The 19,949-nt window shown below is 44.1% G+C and overlaps 1 protein-coding gene across 4 annotated transcripts in view; it reads right to left on the bottom strand.

The window, feature by feature from the left end:
* The window catches only part of LOC137522901 (carcinoembryonic antigen-related cell adhesion molecule 6-like), a 131,946-nt gene extending 112,026 nt beyond the window's left edge, over positions 1-19,920 (bottom strand). For all 4 annotated transcript variants that reach the window (XM_068243039.1, XM_068243040.1, XM_068243041.1 and 1 more), the window contains exons 1-2: positions 19,780-19,920; positions 6,910-7,224 (exon numbers count right to left, since the gene is read on the bottom strand). In XM_068243039.1, coding sequence (XP_068099140.1) covers positions 6,910-7,224; positions 19,780-19,843 — 379 coding nt within the window. In that variant the 5' untranslated portion in view covers positions 19,844-19,920. The remainder of the gene's footprint in view (positions 1-6,909; positions 7,225-19,779) is intronic.
* Positions 19,921-19,949: the final 29 nt, after the last annotated feature.

Below are 19,949 nucleotides of genomic sequence, written 5' to 3'. Positions count from 1 at the left end.
TGCCTTCTTCTGAGCACTGTACTTTGGGCCAGGTCCGCACGAAATCACAGCAACACCACCTCACACAGAACTGCCAGTGCCAGGTGGCCTTCCTCTGGGTCTGCCTCTACCTCTTCCTCTACCTGGTTTGTCCATTTTGTCCATCTCGGGGGGAAGCTAGGTATATGCAGTGAGGTGAGTTCACTGAACACAACAGGTAGTTATATGCAGAGAGGTGAGTTCACTGAACACAAAAGGTAGTTAGATGCAGTCAGCTGAGTTCACTCAACCCAAAGGTAGTTATATATGCAGTGAGGTGAGTTCACTGAACACAAAAGGTAGTTAGATGCAGTCAGCTGAGTTCACTCAACACAAAGGTAGTTATATATGCAGTGAGGTGCGTTCTCTAAACACAAAAGGTAGTTAGATGCAGTTAGCTGAGTTCACTCAACACAAAGGTAGTTAGATGCAGTGAGGTGAGTTCACTCAACCCAAAGGTAGTTATATATGCAGTGAGGTGAGTTCACTCAACCCAAAGGTAGTTATATATGCAGTGAGGTGAGTTCACTGAACACAAAAGGAAGCTACATGCATGAGGTGAGTTCACTCAACCCAAAGGTAGTTGTATATGCAGTGAGGTGAGTTCACTGAACACAAAAGGTAGTTAGATGCAGTGAGGTGAGTTCACTCAACACAAAGGTAGTTGTATATGCAGTGAGGTGAGTTCACTCAACCCAAAGGTAGTTATATATGCAGTGAGGTGAGTTCACTGAACACAAAAGGTAGCTACATGCAGTGAGGTGAGTTCACTCAACCCAAAGGTAGTTATATAAGCAGTGAGGTGAGTTCACTGAACACAAAAGGTAGTTAGATGCAGTCAGCTGAGTTCACTCAATACAAAGGTAGTTATATGCAGTGAGGTGAGTTCACTCAACCCAAAGGTAGTTATATATGCAGTGAGGTGAGTTCACTGAACACAAAAGGTAGCTACATGCAGTGAGGTGAGTTCACTCAACCCAAAGGTAGTTATATATGCAGTGAGGTGAGTTCACTGAACACAAAAGGTAGTTAGATGCAGTCAGCTGAGTTCACTCAACACAAAGGTAGTTATATATGCAGTTAGGTGAGTTCACTGAACACAACAGGTAGTTAGATGCAGTCAGCTGAGTTCACTCAACACAAAAAAGGTAGTTATATGCAGAGAGGTGAGTTCACTCAACACAAAAAAAGGTAGTTATATGCAGAGAGGTGAGTTCACTGAACACAAAAGGTAGCTATATGCAGTGAGGTGAGTTCACGCAACCCAAAGGTAGTTATATATGCAGTGAGGTGAGTTCACTGAACACAAAAGGTAGCTACATGCAGTGAGGTGAGTTCACTCAACCCAAAGGTAGTTATATAAGCAGTGAGGTGAGTTCACTGAACACAAAAGGTAGTTAGATGCAGTCAGCTGAGTTCACTCAATACAAAGGTAGTTATATGCAGTGAGGTGAGTTCACTCAACCCAAAGGTAGTTATATATGCAGTGAGGTGAGTTCACTGAACACAAAAGGTAGCTACATGCAGTGAGGTGAGTTCACTCAACCCAAAGGTAGTTATATATGCAGTGAGGTGAGTTCACTGAACACAAAAGGTAGTTAGATGCAGTCAGCTGAGTTCACTCAACACAAAGGTAGTTATATATGCAGTTAGGTGAGTTCACTGAACACAACAGGTAGTTAGATGCAGTCAGCTGAGTTCACTCAACACAAAAAAGGTAGTTATATGCAGAGAGGTGAGTTCACTCAACACAAAAAAAGGTAGTTATATGCAGAGAGGTGAGTTCACTGAACACAAAAGGTAGCTATATGCAGTGAGGTGAGTTCACGCAACCCAAAGGTAGTTATATATGCAGTGAGGTGAGTTCACTGAACACAAAAGGTAGCTATATGCAGTGAGGTGAGTTCACTCAACACAAAGGTAGTTATATATGCAGTGAGGTGAGTTCACTGAACACAAAAGGTAGTTAGATGCAGTCAGCTGAGTTTACTCAACACAAAGGTAGTTATATGCAGTGAGGTGAGTTCACTCAACAGAAAAGGTAGATATGCAGTGAGGCAAGTTCACTCTACACAAAAGGTAGTTATGTGCAGCGAGGTGGGTTCACTCAACACAAACGTAGGTGTATGCAGTGATGAGGTGGGTTAACTAAACACAACAGGTACTAGTAGTAGGTAAATGCAGTACTGGGTGGGTAGTACAATGTGCAGCTCTCTGTCACACACACAGGTAGTCACTGAATGTGCTGCTGATGCTGCTAGGCTGCTGGCAGTGGGACACACACAGTATGAATTAGCAATGCTGTCTAAGCAACACAAGTGTCTCACACACACAGGTAGTCACTGAATGTGCTGCTGCTGCTGCTGCTGCTGGCAGTGGGACACACAGTATGAATTAGCAATGCTGTCTAAGCAACACAAGTGTCAGTTTCAAACACAGAAAAAAAAATTTGATCACACGAGCAGGATGAGCTCTGAAAAGAGCTGTTCTGGGGCGCTATTATAGCAATAAGATTCAGCTAGGAGCAAACTAAGAAGGCAAGAGCCTGACTAATCTGTCCCTAGGAGAACAAGTCTGCAGCAGCTGTCCCTAGTCTGTCTCTAGCAGGCACACGAGTGAGGCTAATGGCCGCCGGAGCCTGCCTTATATAAGGGGGGGGGGGGTGAGGCTCCAGGGCTTAGTATAGCCGTATTGGCTACAATGCGCCTGCTGACTGTGATGCAGAGGGTCAAAGTTGACCCTCATAGAGCATTATGGGGCGAATCGAACTTCCGGGAAACCCACCCTGGGTTCGCCTGGAACCTTTCGCCGGCGAACACGTTCGGCCCATCTCTAGTCCCTGGTCCAAGTGGGACAAAGCTTTTCTGCTGGCCACCCCGTATGGGACAGTCAGCCACAGATCCAGGTGAGAATGCTTCTCGGACAGCTGGCCATTTTTATTGGATGACATCCTGAGTGCGCTCTCCCCCCACCCCTTGTTTTTTTCACCTATACCCCTGCATTCCATTGTCTACTGCAGATTATATACCACCTAGAGTGGCACCTAAGAGAGCAACATCATCTGACGACAACTACATAGACTTGCATACTATTGTCAAGATTGCTCCCTCTGCCCAGCACAGGAGTTTAGGCTTCTCTCCTCTTCACTATATGTGTATATGAGGCCTACCTACACTGATTCTGATGGAGCTATAGACTGTAACATATGAGGTAAACAGTCAATTGAATCTACAGAGTGAACAACCAGCACATAACGTTATAAAGAAATTCACAGACTGTGAAAATACACTAAACTGCTGACATCAGGTCTTGTGAATCTGTGAGAGAATGAATAGAAATTGTTTCCATAGAGTACTTTTGGTTTAATACTGTCTTGTGGATTACAGCTTTTGATTGACTAACAGGAAAACAGAGACTTTATTCCGAAAAGGAAGGAGTGATGGAAGTTATCCGCTAAGTTAAAATGCAAACTATGAGTACTTGAAGGTCAAGAAAGAGTGCTTACAGGGTATTTGGATTACATTTAAATCCTTATATCCAGTGGCAAAATCATACAGACTCAAAAAGTGGTGCTAAATATTCATCTGAGGGCTGATTCACACTCAGCAGTTGCCCGCGATCACTCGCCACACCTGGCGGGCAAAATATTGCGATTCTACGCAATTTGCACTTGTGATTCCTGTTGAATAGAATGATAATCACAGTGCAATTGCGCCCAAGACCCTTCCTGCAGCGCTTTTGCGATTGATCGCAAATGCTATAGTGTGAATGTGTCCATAGTGATACATTAGTAGCAGCGCTTTGATTATTGCCGGTGATCAGCAAAGCACTGAAAAAGCGTCCAGTGGGAACTAGCCCTGAAAAATGTGTGCCTCCTGCATTCATTAAGCCATTAGTGAGGAACTTGGTGCTAATGTAGAAACAAAACTCCTCTAGGATCACATAAGCCAACATTACATCCCTGAGGCTGGTCTCACAATGCAAAGTGGCGGTAGCGATGCGGTGCACTCGCTGCACCACATCACATCACAAAAAAAAAGCCTTCACAGAATACCGTGTTAGTAAAGGGTGTCTCCTGTTTGGCAATTTTCCAAAAAGTAAGTGACGTGCGCTTGCGGTTACTTCCTGCTTCGGGTGTGCGGAAGCGTATCGTAAAATACGCTTCTGGCACACCGCAATGCCAACTTTAAAAAAAAAAAACCTACGTCGCCAATGACAGATTGCCGCGGACCCCGCACGGTAGTGTAGTTCTGCGCTAGCGGTAAATTTTGCAGTTCCGGCACAGTGTACCGCAACATGGGAAGTATGAACTGCCCCATACGGTTTCATTAGGCTGCGGTAGCAGTGTGGCAATTTGCCGCACTGCACCGCGACAGTGTGAAAGGGCCAGGGCAGGGACAACACAGAGGCCGGAGAGGCGGGAGCCTCCTAGCGGCAGGTCATCAGGTCAGGATGGGGTGCTTTCAAAGACATTCCAATCCTCAGACAGTTAAGGAAAAAAAAGGTTTTTTTTCCACTATCCTGCAAGACACAGCTAAGGGAGGGGAGATAAAAAGCTCTTTGCACAGTTGTTCTGAAAGAATGCACCTAATAAGGAGTCATACATAGTTTAGACAGTACGATTGGTAGACAGTTCCTTGTTCGTTTTTTTTAACTCTTCTTAGCTGACTTCTGTCAGTGATGTCATCCAGCTGCTCCCCCAGCAAGCCGCCCAGTCAAGCATGGATGGCTGATGGAGTTCTAACACAGAAGGCAAAAGGTATTTGTGGTGTACGTGTGTATGTGAGAGAGAAGCCCTGCGCCCTGAACCTGTACTCTGGAAGTGAGGGAGACAGGCTGTAAAGCCATTCAGCCTTCTCCCCCCTCCCCCCCTTCACTCCCAGTACTGATAAGTACAGACTAACCAGCAAGCTCATGGTGACCCAGAACTCATTGGAGTGTGTAAGGGACTACAATGGTCCTAAAAGCCCCCTTACTAAGATGTTAAGAAAAACAAAAGTTTGCTTTCTTAAAACAGAAAGAATTTGCGATAATTCAGGTTGGAGTGAGCTCGAGATGTCTCCCAGTGCATCACTGTTGAATATATGCAAATTAACCATTGTACCCTTAGAAGCTAAACACACCTCCAGAACCACTGGAATGCAATGATTTGTCATCTTGTTAATTTGTACAGAGCCATAAAAATCCAACAGCCAAATTAATCCATGCCATGCACTGATGAGTACTGAAAAGGACCTGGACTTACAGAAATGACACTGCAGTGTCCTAATGCTGCCATGCTAGAGTAAAGGCAGCCATACATCTAGAGATGATGGGCAGATTTCACTAAGAGACAAATCTCTCTCTTATCCAATCTGATTAGAGAGAGATCTGTCAGGTGCCCATACACCTCATACCGATTCCCCATCGATTTTAGGATGACATCTCTTGGGAATCAGACGAGTCCCCTGCTTCTGCTGCATCCACCGCCACCCCCAGTGTATAAATGTGCCCCCAGTGTGTATTTATACATAACCTGTCCTGTGTTGCCCACCATGCTGTGCCCATACGTCTTCTGCTCCTCCATTTGTGCTTCACACACCGCTGGCATTTGGCACACGTGACATCACACATGCGTCACACACTATATGCTGGTGGCATGTGAGCCACAAATGGAACAGGAAGAAGCTGAAGACGGATGGGCACCATGTGGTATAAACAACACAGGACAGGTAATGTATAAATGCACACATGGGGGCACATTTATACATTTGGGGGAACAGTGCCAGGGGTATTGTCGCATCCATCACTCGCACCACTTTACAAAGTACATAGTCGTGTCACTGACTGCCCTCTGATGAGCTCACTTTCTATTCCCTGCCATAGTCATAATCTAATCTTCTACCATATTATTATTATGTATTTATAAATCACTGACCTCTTCTGCAGCACATTACAGAGTACATAGCCATGTTACTGACTGTCCTCAGAGGAGCTCACAATCTAATCCTACCATACTTATAGTCTAATGTCCTACCATATTAATATTATGTATTTATATAGCACTGACATCTTCTGCAGCACTTTACAGGGTACATAGTCATGTCACTGACTGTCCTCAGAGGCGCTCACAATCTAATCCCTGCCATAGTCATAGTCTAATGTCCTAACATATTATTATTATGTATTTATATAGCACTGACATCTTCTGCAGCACATTACAGAATACATAGTCATGTCACTGACTGTCCTCAGAGGAGCTCACTATCTAATCCCTGTCAAAGTCATAGTGTAATGTCCTAACATATTATTATTATTATGTATTTATATAGCACTGACATCTTCTGCAGCACTGTACAGAGTACATAGTCGTGTCACTGACTGTCCTCAGAGGAGCTCACAATCTAATCCCTGCCATAGCCATAGACTAATATTTTCACTCTAGGATTTTTTTGGGGAAAACATTTGACTTGTATGTTTTTGTACCAGTATGTTTTGAAGATGTAGGAGAATATCAAGTATCTGAATGAAATCTGGGGGCACTTATACCTGGCTTCCTATATTGGGGGAACCTATTCCTCGAGTGATACTGGGGGCCCCTATACCTGTACCTGGCTACCTAACCAGGGGGCACCTATACCTGCCTACCTAAAACTCATAGCAAAAAAAGACTTAAAGTGATCTCCAGTACTGTGATGATTACTGTATGTGTGCCAAATGCAGTCCTGTGGAGCAGCTCACTATAAACACCAGCCTGTAAAGAGGAACAATAACTGAGATGTGGCCGATGAAGGTGGGGGGGGGGGGCGCACTTGGGCAGTTCAGCCTCTGTTGGTGATAGACCTTGTCCCGGCCCTGGAAAGGGCCCTCAAGCTGATACATTATATCATAGAATATAAAGTTGTTACTTACGGAGGACATGGAGGTCATAGGTAGAAGTTGGTAAAGGAAATGGTGCTGGAGGACGCTGTACACTCATAGAGTAACTTCCATTATCAGCGAATGTCAGCCTGTCCAGCCTCAGAGTTCCATTCATATAAAGTGTGCATCTTCCATTATATGAATCATAACATTCAGCAATTCCATCTCTCCATAGTGCCACTGGTGTGCTAGCATTAAAAGCCCATGATATTACTGGATTGTCTTGGCTTGAAATGTTCTTATTAAAAGTAACAGATCCTCCCAATACTCCATTTGCTGTATGTGATGTTTGAGCAGCTACACCACCTGCAGGAAAACATAATATTATATACCTTTTAACACCATGACTTTTCAATACTATTCTTAAACACACGAGTCATTCCCACAGGTCTTCCCTGCTACTAATAATCAACAATGGTCATTACAAGCCCCCCATCACTTAAGTTTCATATAAATGCACTTATAATATGCATGATACAATAATGGAAGTGCAGCTGTCAAATATACAAATATGTACACAATTCTACAGGCTTAGGCGTGTCAGTACAGGCTTTATTGAAATGGTTCATTTTTAATCATCCAAAAATGACTTCAATTCTGCTTTGAAATACGCAAAAACGAATTTGGAAATAGATGCAAATTCGTACACATTTGAATGCAAATTTTAACATGAATTTGCTTAGGTTTTCACGTATTTTTGTAATTACGCAAATTTAACCATGTCAGTGCCTGTGTGCTTTTACATTGATTTTGGGCGAAAACGTATGCACATTCGCATAGAAAATTCGCATAGCGAAAACGCATGCAAATTTCCTATGATTTTCATTGTATGCAAATCGAATTCTGATGGCTCTGCCGATTTTTCCTGCACAGCAAACTGCACAGATTTCCTGACAAGTGGAAACAGGCCCATTTACTATCATTGGCTATGCGAATCTGCATACAGAAAACACATGCAGATACGCTATAGTGGAAACGGGCCCTAATGGTAGCACAGAGCCAGGCAAGTTCTCCTTATCACAATATAAGCAATAATCAATAGTGCCAACTTTAGCAGTGAAAGCAAAGCCCCCATATATCTATTGACACCAAAATTGCTACATCATACTCAGAAAAATGACCTTTACATTTTTTAAATCAATTTTGTTTTTGAAAAAACTTGTTTCCAGTATTTTCCTTTACATACGTAGCAATTTTTGTCATGATAACATGTATGGGGCTTTGCTATTAACTGCCAAAATCTGCACGAAATTACACAAAATGTCACGAAAATTATGCAAAATTATAAATGAATTACTTTTACATGTGAAATTTAGTAAGGATTTTCCCAAAATTTTGCATTAAAATTTTGCATCGTAATTTTGAATTACGGTGCAAAATTATGACTATGCGAAATTTGTGCTCATTACTAATAATTAATAATATTAAAAGTCTACATCACTGTGATACACACACAGTGGGATGCGAAAGTTTGGGCAACCTTGTTAATCATCATGATTTTCCTTGTATAAATCATTGGTTGATATGATAAAAAATGTCAGTTAAATCTATATATATAAAATTGTATGTATGTATGTACTGTATGTATGTATGTATGTGTGTGTGTATGTGTGTATGTGTGTATGTGCCGCGATCACTCGAAAACGCCTTGACCGATTTGAACAAAACTTGGTATACAGATCCCTGACTACCTGGGATGATATGTTCTGGGGGTCTCGCATCCCCCCTGCACACCTGGGCGGAGCTACAAACAGCAAATTTCAGATTTCACCCATTCATGTCAATGGAAAAAATGTAAAAGGCTGTGATTCCCACAGTAATCAAGCCAGACTCCCCACACTTGAAACAGGTGGTCACTTGGTGACCGAGGTTACAAATCCAGGAAAAGTGGGCAGAGTATAAAACAGCCAATCAAATTTCAGCCATTCATTTTACATTGGAAAATGTAAACTGCAGCGATTCAACTGTTAATCGCAGGGTTTTCAAACGTTGCACACTTGGTCACTGGGTGACTGGGATTAAGATTTTAGGAAAGTGGGTGGAGCCCACAAAAGCCAATCAAAATCCACCTATTGATTTTCAAGGGGAATATTTAAACTGCTGCCATTCTTAAACTGTTAATGGCAGGCTCTTCAAACTTGCTCAAACTTGCTACAGTCAGTCATTGGGTGACTGGGGTCCAAAATCACTAAAGGGGCGGGGCTAAAAACAGACTTCCTTGGTAGATAAACTCAGGGGCGTAGCAATAGGGGGTGCAGAGGTAGCGACCGCATCGGGGCCCTTGGGCCAGAGGGGCCCCGAAAGGGCCCTCCCTTAACTGCAGAATTAGCTCTCTATTGCTCCTGTGCTCATAATAATCACTTCTATAGATATTTTGAATAGTTGTAATCATTAACAAACTATTCCCCATCCCCTTCTTGCACCTCTGACACTGTAGTTGCCATTGGTAGGTTTTGGTGCGCCATATTAATTGTTATGTATAGAGTGCTTGGGGGGCCCCATTGTAAAACTTGCATCGGGGCCCACAGCTCCTTAGCTACGCCACTGGATAAACTGCTTCCATTCACACAGTTTTACATGCCAGGAACCTGAAAGCTCACAAACGTGGTCATTGAGTGACTGTGTGTGAAGGTTACAAAAAGTGGGCAGAGCCAAAAACAATTTTCACTCGGATAATATAAACTGCAGTCATTCTTATACTTTTAATGGCAGAGTTCTCAAACTTTGCACAGTTGGTCACTGAGTGACTGGAATTAATATTTAGGAAAATTGGTGGAGCCTACAACAGCCAATCAAAATTCATCTGTTGATTTTCAAGGGGAATATTTAAATTGTTGCCATTTTTACGTTTTTCAGTAGCTAATGCCTCAAATTCAGAAAGGGTATGGAACCACAAACAGCCAATAAAATTTGTTTAATTTCAATGGGAATATACAAATTATTGATACCACAGACCCCAAAGATCATAAACTTGGTGATTGAGTGACTGTATGTCAAGGTTAGAAAAAGTGGGTGGCGCCAACTAAATTTTTTACATGGGAAAATATAAATTGCAACCATTCTTACACTGTTAATGGCAGGGTTCCCAAACTTGACACAGTTGGTCACTGGGTGACTGGGATTAATATTCAGAAATGTGGTTGGAGCCTACAATAGCCAATCAAAATTCACCTATTCATTTTCAAGGGGAATATTTTCAATGCTACCATTCTTACACTGCTAATGGCAGAGGTCTCAAAACCAGGGCTTTGGAGTCGGAGTTGGAGTCGGAGTCGAGGAGTCTGAATAATTTTGGCTACTCTGAGTCGAAGTTGGAGACAGTGATTTTATAAACTGAGGAGTCGGGTGATTTTTGTACAAAATCCACAGCCCTTTTAAGTATTAGACTAAGGAGTCAGAGTTGAAGAGTCGGTGGTTTCATAAATTGAGGAGTTGGAGTCGGAAGATTTTTGTACCGACTCCACAGCCCTGCTCAAAACTGATACAGTCAGTCATTGGGTGACTAGGGTCCAAATTCACTAAAGGGGGTAGAGCCGCAAACAACAATTAAGATTTGTGAGATCAATATTAGCCATTCTGTTATTGGCAGGGTTCTTAAACTTGTTACATTGTTACCCATCTTACACTCTTAATGGCAGAGGCTTCAAATCTGGTACAGTTTATCACTGGGAGACCGGGGTTTAAATTCTAAAAAGGGGGCAGTCCACAAACAGCCAATCAGATTTGTTTAATTGCAATGGGAAAATGCAACGTATTGATGCCAAGGACCCCAAAGCTTATAAATTTGGTAATTGAGTGACTGTATGTCAAGGTTAGAAATAGTGGGCGGAGCCAAAAGCAACTAACTTTTTACTGTAATGATCTGCTCAGCTGCCTGTGCAGGCAGGCAGCTTTTTGACCATTGTTTAGGTTTGCATGTTGCAGGACTCTGGAAAGAAGAGCTTCTGTCAGTTTTGCAGCTTGTGCTTGCTCAGGAATTTGCATACGTTGTCATGCAAATTGCCTGGTCACATTCATTGGAGGCGTGTACTATAAGTACTATGTGTTTCCCACAATGCTCTGCTGGTCATAAGAATTCCTTCCTGTGAAACACTCCTGGAGGAGTGTCAGCCTTACTCTCTGTTTGAAGATCAGCTTAGAGTAATTTCTGAAACTGCGCTAGGCAGGTTCCCCTAGTGCAGTTAGGATTGCTTATCTGTTTTGTTTGTTCTGTTGCGATTGTCCTGTCCCAGCGGTGGTCGACAGGAAATCGTTCTGATCTCTGTTCTTGGAGTATAGCTGGTGCAGCGGTTGCTACCAGCTATCTCTTCTGATCTGTCTCACTTGGATCGCACTAGCATCTTGCGCTAGCGCTGTGGATCCTTCTGTTCTGTCTTCCTGGATCGAGCTAGCCACTTTCGCTAGTGCTGTGGATCCTATCTCTCGCTTGTCCCTGTTTTCGTGTGTCTGTCTTGTCTGCTACGAACGCTTGCTGGAGGCTCGGTGAGGTAACCGTTAAGCAAGCGCTCACGTCCTCTGTTACATGTTTGTCTGTCGATAGTTAGTTAGGCGTGCTTGTCTCTATTGTGCTTATCACGTGGAGACCGCGCATGAACGCGTGCACTGTTGCGAATGAGTGCGGTGTTCGCGTTCAGTTAGCGTTTGTTATTTTCCGTATCTCCTCATTGTATGATTTGCTGTGTCTTTGCTATCCTTGTATTCTGTTCTGATCTGCCTTGTGTCACTTTTGGCAATCGCCTTTCTTGCGGTTGCGTTTCTGTTTCGTATCTGCTGTTGTGTGTGCACTGTCGCGGGGTGGCGACTAGATTGGCGCACACACATACAACCTGTCCCTTTGCTCATTCTCATTCGCAATTGCTTCTCTTGCGATTGCGTTCTGCGCTTCGTACAATTCCTGTCTGGCATTTGTGGAGGTACAGAGGATTGGTTCCTCTGCACTCCTCAGCGCCATCTGCCGACAGGAATTTCCCTCTACGGGTGCGTAGCACCTTTTGCTGGGTTCCTGCAATTATACGCTTGTGGAGGATTCCCGCCGTATCGGCGCACACGTTGTGCGCCAATCACGGAGAAAGTTCCCCAATCGTTACAGTATGACCAGCCCAACCCAAAACCCCAGTGTAGACGGAATTTCCGATTTTGTACGATTTTGTTGAGTATGCATCTGCTGATCAGTTTCCAGGTTTTTTGCCCCAATCCAAAGCTTATGTGGATCCTACTATAGGTAGGATCGCACACTATATTAAAGCAGTTAAAAAAATCTGTTCTTGTTCCTGATCTCCACCCATATGGAGATTTTCTGGATACTGGCCTGTTTGAACCCCCATTTGCTTCCTGGGATGTTGGGGCCTTGCTGGAGGAATTTGATTTTGATTGGAAAGCCTTTTGCGATTTTTACATCGCAAAAAGCGAGGATGTCTTGAATGATTGTCTCGATTCTATGTACCTTTTGATTGATTCCGATGAATGTGACGAGGGTGATGTGGATCTGGTGATTTATGTGTGGCAGACGATTTTGGATGAGTTGCACACACACCAACCAATTGATTCCAATAAAGAGACATCGTTGTCGGATGATTGTTCCTGCCTTTCTGGGGTAAAGCATGTGAGTCTTGACTTTGTGCAATCTGAAATGAATGAGTGTGCCGCTGTGGTTGATTCCTGTGAGAATGCTGAAAAATTCGCTCCTGATAGTGTGCAGTTTGAATCTGTGCGATCTGATGCCTGTTTCTCGGATGTTCCTGCAGATTGTGATCGGCATGAGTCTGCCGGTTTTCTCAAGGATGTGTGGGATCCTTTGTCATTTAGAAACAGATCTTTGAGATCTTCCGTCTGTGACCCTGCTATGGGGAAAATTTCTCGACTATGCAGCGTCAAAAGTAAAATTAATATGCCTAATAAAGTTTATCCTGTTGATGTCGCTATTTCTTCTGCAAATGAGTCTCTGTCTCACCCTGTTCACACCTGTAGGGGCCTGTTGCCTGATGACAGTTGCGCCAGTGTTTCGGTCCCAGATGCCTTGCAGTCTGCTCTGCAGATCGCGGAGGTTTGCTCTATGGAAGCGTCAGTTTCACAACCTAAAGTGATTTTTGATTCGCAGGTTTTGCATTCTGATTCCTCGGATTCGACATTGTTAGCCGAATCTAAGAGTGAGACAGCACTTCGGTTTTGCGAATCTGATGCTGAACCTTCTTTGCCTTGTTCAGAGACGCTTTCTCTGAACCTGCCCTGTACCATGAATGAAAACATGTTTTCCTTTCACACTGACGTTTGTGAGTCCCTTTCTTGCTCTGAGGGAAGTGCTGATTCTGCACCCTGTACTCTGGATGAGTCAATGTGGCCTTGCTTAGAATCCCCTGCAGTGTCCCTAGAGGCTCGTCTAGGTATTGCCACTATACTCACCTGTTTTTCTGCAGTTTTGGAGTTACAAGCTAGTTTGACTGCCACACAGAATTCTTGGTACAGTGAGAATGAAGTTAGGGAGTCAGTGTGTGTTCCAGTAAATATTCCTGTACATCCCGCTAATTATGATGAAGTTCAGTCTCAGGTTATGGTGGAACCATTCCTGGGACATCTGCCCTGCCTGCAGGAGGTATTTAATGTTCAGCCCTGTAACATGGATAGTTCAGAATCCTTCTTAGAAAACCTGGAAAATGACGTTCCTGAGGTCTTGTTTGATGTTCTGGAGGTCTCCGAGTTCCTCCCGAAGGGTGCAGAACTTGTAGGAGATGTCTCCTGCCCCCCAAGTCCTTCTGAGGTGTTGCCCTCTTCCGTAGGCATTGCTGCCTTGCTGGCTACCTTTTCAGATCTGGTGGAGCTTCAGTCATGGGTAGTCAATGATGAATTTCTGTCAGATACCATTACAGTCATTGAGAATTCTAAGCCTGAGACCGAGTCTTCTTTTGAAATACCAGTACCTGTGACCTCTACTCGTGATGATTTTCTGCCCGGTCCTGGTTTTGGTCTGGTCGCGCCGGACTCTGAGGTTGGCAGTTCCCCGACGTGTCCTGAGGTTTCTCCTGTGCTAGTGTACCCCAGTGTGCTCTGTGACCCAGAAAGCCCAAGTGTGCCTCGGTTACCAGCGTACTCAGATGCTTCCTCGGTGGAGACATGTTCTGATTTAGCCTGCCTGCTTGCATGCCCAGAAGTGGTCCCTGAAAGTCCTGATCTTGATGGGTGTCCTGCTAATTCTGAATCTGGAACTGTCATAGGTTCCATGGGGGTGCTTGGTAGCTCTCCATGTGAGCCTGGTGAGCGTTCTGGCTTCTTGGAATCTCTGCGGAGCTTCAAGGTGTTCTGGGAGATTCTGAGAGAAGTTTTGCTTGGTACCCTGAATACGATCAACAGCGGCTTTTGTTTTGAAAGAGACACTTCGAACAGGTTTTGTGGCAGATTTGGTATTTTCGGACGCTCCTTGGAAGGTGGTGGGTATTGTCTGGAGGGTGTCGGTGGCTTCTTCTCTGGTATCCACAGTCCTGATAGGTGTTACGCTGAGACTTGTAGTGCTGATGGCCATGTTTCGGTGGCTTCTGTTTCCGATGAGGTCGGTTTCGGGTGGACTGACTCTGGAATTGGACCTTGTCGGGCTGTCCCGACCTTCATGAGTCTTCGGTTGGAGTCTTTTGCTAATAGCAGTTTGGAGGATCGTCTGGAATTCGACCCTGGAGGGGGGGGTACTGTAATGATCTGCTCAGCTGCCTGTGCAGGCAGGCAGCTTTTTGACCATTGTTTAGGTTTGCATGTTGCAGGACTCTGGAAAGAAGAGCTTCTGTCAGTTTTGCAGCTTGTGCTTGCTGAGGAATTTGCATACGTTGTCATGCAAATTGCCTGGTCACATTCATTGGAGGCGTGTACTATAAGTACTATGTGTTTCCCACAATGCTTGGCTGGTCATAAGGATTCCTTCCTGTGAAACACTCCTGGAGGAGTGTCAGCCTTACTCTCTGTTTGAAGATCAGCTTAGAGTAATTTCTGAAACTGCGCTAGGCAGGTTCCCCTAGTGCAGTTAGGATTGCTTATCTGTTTTGTTTGTTCTGTTGCGATTGTCCTGTCCCAGCGGTGGTCGACAGGAAATCGTTCTGATCTCTGTTCTTGGAGTATAGCTGGTGCAGCGGTTGCTACCAGCTATCTCTTCTGATCTGTCTCACTTGGATCGCACTAGCATCTTGCGCTAGCGCTGTGGATCCTTCTGTTCTGTCTACTTGGATCGCGCTAGCCACTTTCCGCTAGTGCTGTGGATCCTTCTGCCTTCCTGGATCGCACTAGCATCCTGAGCTAGTGCTGTGGATCCTTCTGTTCTGCTACTCTGTCTGCCTGGATCGCACTCGTCTAGCGCTAGTGCTGTGGATCCTTCTGTTCTGCTACTCTGTACCTGGATCGCACTAGCATCCTGCACTAGTACTGTGGATCCTTCTATTCTGTCTTTCTGGATCGCGCTAGCCACTTTCGCTAGTGCTGTGGATCCTATCTCTCGCTTGTCCCTGTTTTCGTGTGTCTGTCTTGTCTGCTACGAACGCTTGCTGGAGGCTCGGTGAGGTAACCGTTAAGCAAGCGCTCGCGTCCTCTGTTACATGTTTGTCTGTCGATGGTTAGTTAGGCGTGCTTGTCTCTATTGTGCTTATCACGTGGAGACCGCGCATGAACGCGTGCACTGTTGCGAATGAGTGCGGTGTTCGCGTTCAGTTAGCATTTGTTATTTTCCGTATCTCCTCATTGTATGATTTGCTGTGTCTTTGCTATCCTCGTATTCTGTTCTGATCTGCCTTGTGTCACTTTTGGCAATCGCCTTTCTTGCGGTTGCGTTTCTGTTTCGTATCTGCTGTTGTGTGTGCGCTGTTGCGGGGTGGCGACTAGATTGGCGCACACGCATACAACCTGTCCCTTTGCTCGTTCTCATTCGCAATCGCTTCTCTTGTGATTGCGTTCTGCGCTTTGTACAATTCCTGTCTGGCATTTGTGGAGGTACAGAGGATTGGTTCCTCTGCACTCCTCAGCGCCATCTGCCGACAGGAATTTCCCTCTACGGGTGCGTAGCACCTTTTGCTGGGTTCCTGCAATTATACGCTTGTGGAGGATTTCCGCCGCATCGGCGCACGCGTTGTGCGCCGATCATGGAGAAAGTTCCACAATCGTTACATTTACATGGGAAAATATAAACTGCAGCCATTCTTACTGTTAATGGCAGGGTTCTCAAACTTGACACAGTTAGTCACTGGATGACTGGGATCAGTATTCAGAAAAGTGGGTGACACCTACAACAGCCAATCAAAATTCACCTATTTATTTTCAAGGGGAATATGGAAACAGCTGCCATTCTTACACTGTTAATGGTAGAGGCCTCAAACCTGCTACAGTCGGTCACTAAGTGACTGGGGTTCAAATTCCCTTAGGGGGTGGAGCCACAGACATCCAATCAGATTTCTTTGCTGGATAAACTGCTTTCATTCACACAGTTTTGATGCCAGGAATCCAAAAGCTCAAAATCCAGTCATTGAATGACTGTGTGTCAAGGTTACAAAGAGTGGTGGAGTCAAAAAAACAGATTTTCCTGGGAAAATGTAAACTGCAACCCTTCTTCACTGTTAATGGCAGGGTTCTGAAACTTTGCACAGTTGGTTACTGGGTTACTGGGATTAATATTCAGAACAGTGGGTGGAGCCTAAAACAGCCAATCAACATTTACCTGGTGATTTTCAAGGGGAATATTAAAATGTATGTCATTTTTGCACTGTTAATAGCAGATGCCTCACACCTGCTACAGTTGGTCATTGGGTGACTGGGGTTCAAATGCTGGAGAGGGGCAGAGCCACAAACAGCTAATCTGATTTGTTTAATATCTATGGAAATATACAAATTATTGATGCCAAGGACCCCAAAGCTCACAAACTTGGTCATTGAGTGTTTGTGTGTTAGGGTTAGAAATAGTGGGCTGAGCAAACACCAGCCAAATACATACCCGGGCAACGCCGGGTCATCCGCTAGTATATCATATAGGAGACACACACAGTAATATTTGAGAAGTGAAATGAAGTTTATTGGATTTAAAGAAAGTGTGCAATAATTGTTTAAATAAAATTAGGCAGGTGCATAAATTTGGGCACCACAAAAAAGAAATGAAATCAATATTTAGTAGATCCTCTTTTTGAGCTCGTCAATACCGCTAAGGAAGTTAATAGACCAATATGTATCCTCCTGCTCTTTCCCACATATTTCCCACACTCTGAACAAAAAAAATGTTCCAAAAAATAGGTAAAATTGCCATGGATCCATATACTGTATAGTGATCCCTGGCCAAAGCAATGCCCCCTCCACGGGGTTTCCAGCGGGTCCACCCCCTGTGAACCCTGTCATGAAATTCACTGCTCTTTCTGCTCATACTGTATATGAAAATTTAAACTACCATTAGGTTGTCATTTACCACATTTACATGTATACTTTTTTCCTGTTATAACTTTAAAATAAATACATGTATATACAGTACATGTTAATACATTATCTGTCATTTTATCGCACTTAAATTACAACGTTTTTCTCTAACTTTAACATCGATTCTCTCCAAAACTATAAGGTCTTTTTGAAAAAATGGTTTTCCTCTTGTTCCCACTGTTTTCCTTAACATACCCTGAAAAATTGATGTTTGCAGCACGTACGGGGGTTTTGCTATTAACAGCTAATATCAGAGATCATAACGTTTTAAAATTAACCATTAAAAAATGTTTGCGCAAAATATGTATTTTTTGGTGACTATTTTGCAGTTGATTCTCTTCTGCCATGCCATTGTCCAGTTTTTGGTACAATGTTTACACCTTTTTTAAAGAAATTGTGGCTGCAGAGCTGCCCTGATAGTTTTGCTGTTCGTTTGCCATTAAAGTCTATGGAGCCCAATGCAAAATGGCCAGTTTGCAAACTTTTGGCAAAAATGTGCATTTACAAGCATGACATTTGATGTTTGCTACATCACTATCCATAACTGAAAACATTTGGGGTAATTAAACAACCTACAGGACATGTAACAGGACATCGGCAGCCATTGACTTTACAGGGGTTCTCCAGTACCTAAAAAAAAAAGCTAAAACTGATACTTACCTGGGGCTTCTATCGGCTCCCTGCAGCTGTAATGTCCAGTGCCGTCCTCCACCGATGCGCTGTTCACGGCTGGCGGCACCGGGCTAATTATTCATCTAACTATATGAATAGAACTGCGGCTGCGCGGCTATGGCCGCGCGTGTGCTCACTCCCGTGCGCGTCAGTGGAACCTTACTGTGCAGGCGCAGTACGAAGTTTTCGTGTACTGCGGATGCGGAGTACCCCTTTAATGGGAAAAATGCAAATGCAAATTTTCTTTACAAAGATTTGCGGTAAATGTGAACGGGGAGCAGCCCAAGTTCGCTAGGAACAAAATGTTGGCAAAATGTTCGGGCCATCTATTTATGGATAGGGAAATTTTGCTGTAGCCACCAAAGCAGGGGAAATCCCCCAGGCTACTCTAAGGCTGCTTTCACAGTAAGACGTTACAGGCACACGTTAGTGCAGCCTGTAATGCAGCCCACCGCACAGCAATGAAAGATCAATGGGCTGTTCACAGTGCCCACGTTGCGTTACATTGTAACGCAGCAGCTAAAAACAAAGTGCTGCATGCTGTGCGTTCTACGCGGCTAAGCCGCGTTAGACTGTTTGCACATGCTCAGTGATATTGGAGGTCTCCCCTCCTCCTCCACGGCCAGGCACATGGCTAATTAATATTCACTGCACGGTGTGACGTGCAGTGTTTACTTCCTGGAACGGCCGCTCTGTGCGGCGATTGGCCGGTGGGACCACGTGATGCCGCATGCATCCAAGAGTGCGCATCACGGCATCACAGGACGCATGAAGAGCCGCTTAACGCGGCTCGATCGGACGTCCAGCTTCTTGCCCTCTATGCGTTGCGTTAGGTGCACGTTATGCGACCTTAACGTAGCATCTAACGCAACGTCTTAGTGGGAAAGAAGCCTAAAAGAACGTCCATTAAATGTATAGGCCTGCCTGATGTTATAGATTTATTTTTTATATCATTTTGGCTCATTTGAGGTAAAATATGTTTTTGCTCATGTTCTCTCTTTCTTTAAATGTTGCTAGTTCACTCACATACCATATGCTTTCTGAATGGACTTGAGACCCCTCCCCTCACTTGCCCACCTACACAACTCGAGGCTGCAATCTAGGGCACTGAGGAACGCAAACGACCGTTCCCACCCAGGAAACCGCTATTTTAATCTGCTCCCATTGGGCCGGAGGCTTCGGGCCATCTCAACAAGGACTGCGAGGCACATGAACGCATTCTTCCCCTCGGCTGTCAGCCTCCTAAACTCCCTCCAAATACTCCCATCAGCACTACAACCCCAGCACAAATCACGATCCGAGCTGTGACACTGCTGAACTGATCGGTCCGTCCCTCAAGTCTGACTAACTCTACGTAAGACAGGATCTGAGGGCAGGATGCTTGGCGAAATAAATGATTCTGATTCTGATTCTTATGTATCTCTGATCAATACATTGTACTCTATTAAAAAAAATGTAGTTAGAAAGAATAAAAAAAAATGTTTTTCTCTTTCTATAAACACTAGCAGAAGCATTGCAATGCTTGCTCAGTGCAAAGCAGTCAAAAAACAGAACTAATTAGACATAAAGGTCAGGACACACTGTACATTGAACAAAATAATCAAATCACACTGGACCCCTGTCACACATACATAATGTGGCCTTTAAATTTAAGTTTTGATTTGTCACTTGAATGCATGTCACTCTTAGTAGTTACATTTGATGCTGATGAAATTCTTATTTTTCTAAAACAACTCATTTATACCGCATATAGTAAAAACATCCTACCTGAAAGTTCCAGCAGCAGTATAGAAGAGATGAATAAACTCATTGTTGCTGTTGTCTTTTCCATTTTCCTACTTTCAATGATGCCTGGATATAGCGACCCTTCTGTAGCTGTAACTCCTGGTTGAAGCTTTTGTGCTGTCTGTTCCTCTCCTGAGTTAATGCAGCTCTAG

The sequence above is a fragment of the Hyperolius riggenbachi genome, chromosome 6 (assembly GCF_040937935.1).
Source record: "Hyperolius riggenbachi isolate aHypRig1 chromosome 6, aHypRig1.pri, whole genome shotgun sequence".
Classification (NCBI taxonomy): Eukaryota; Metazoa; Chordata; class Amphibia; order Anura; family Hyperoliidae; genus Hyperolius; species Hyperolius riggenbachi.
Note: the sequence above shows the minus strand (reverse complement) of the source record. Positions and strands in the feature narration are given on the sequence as shown.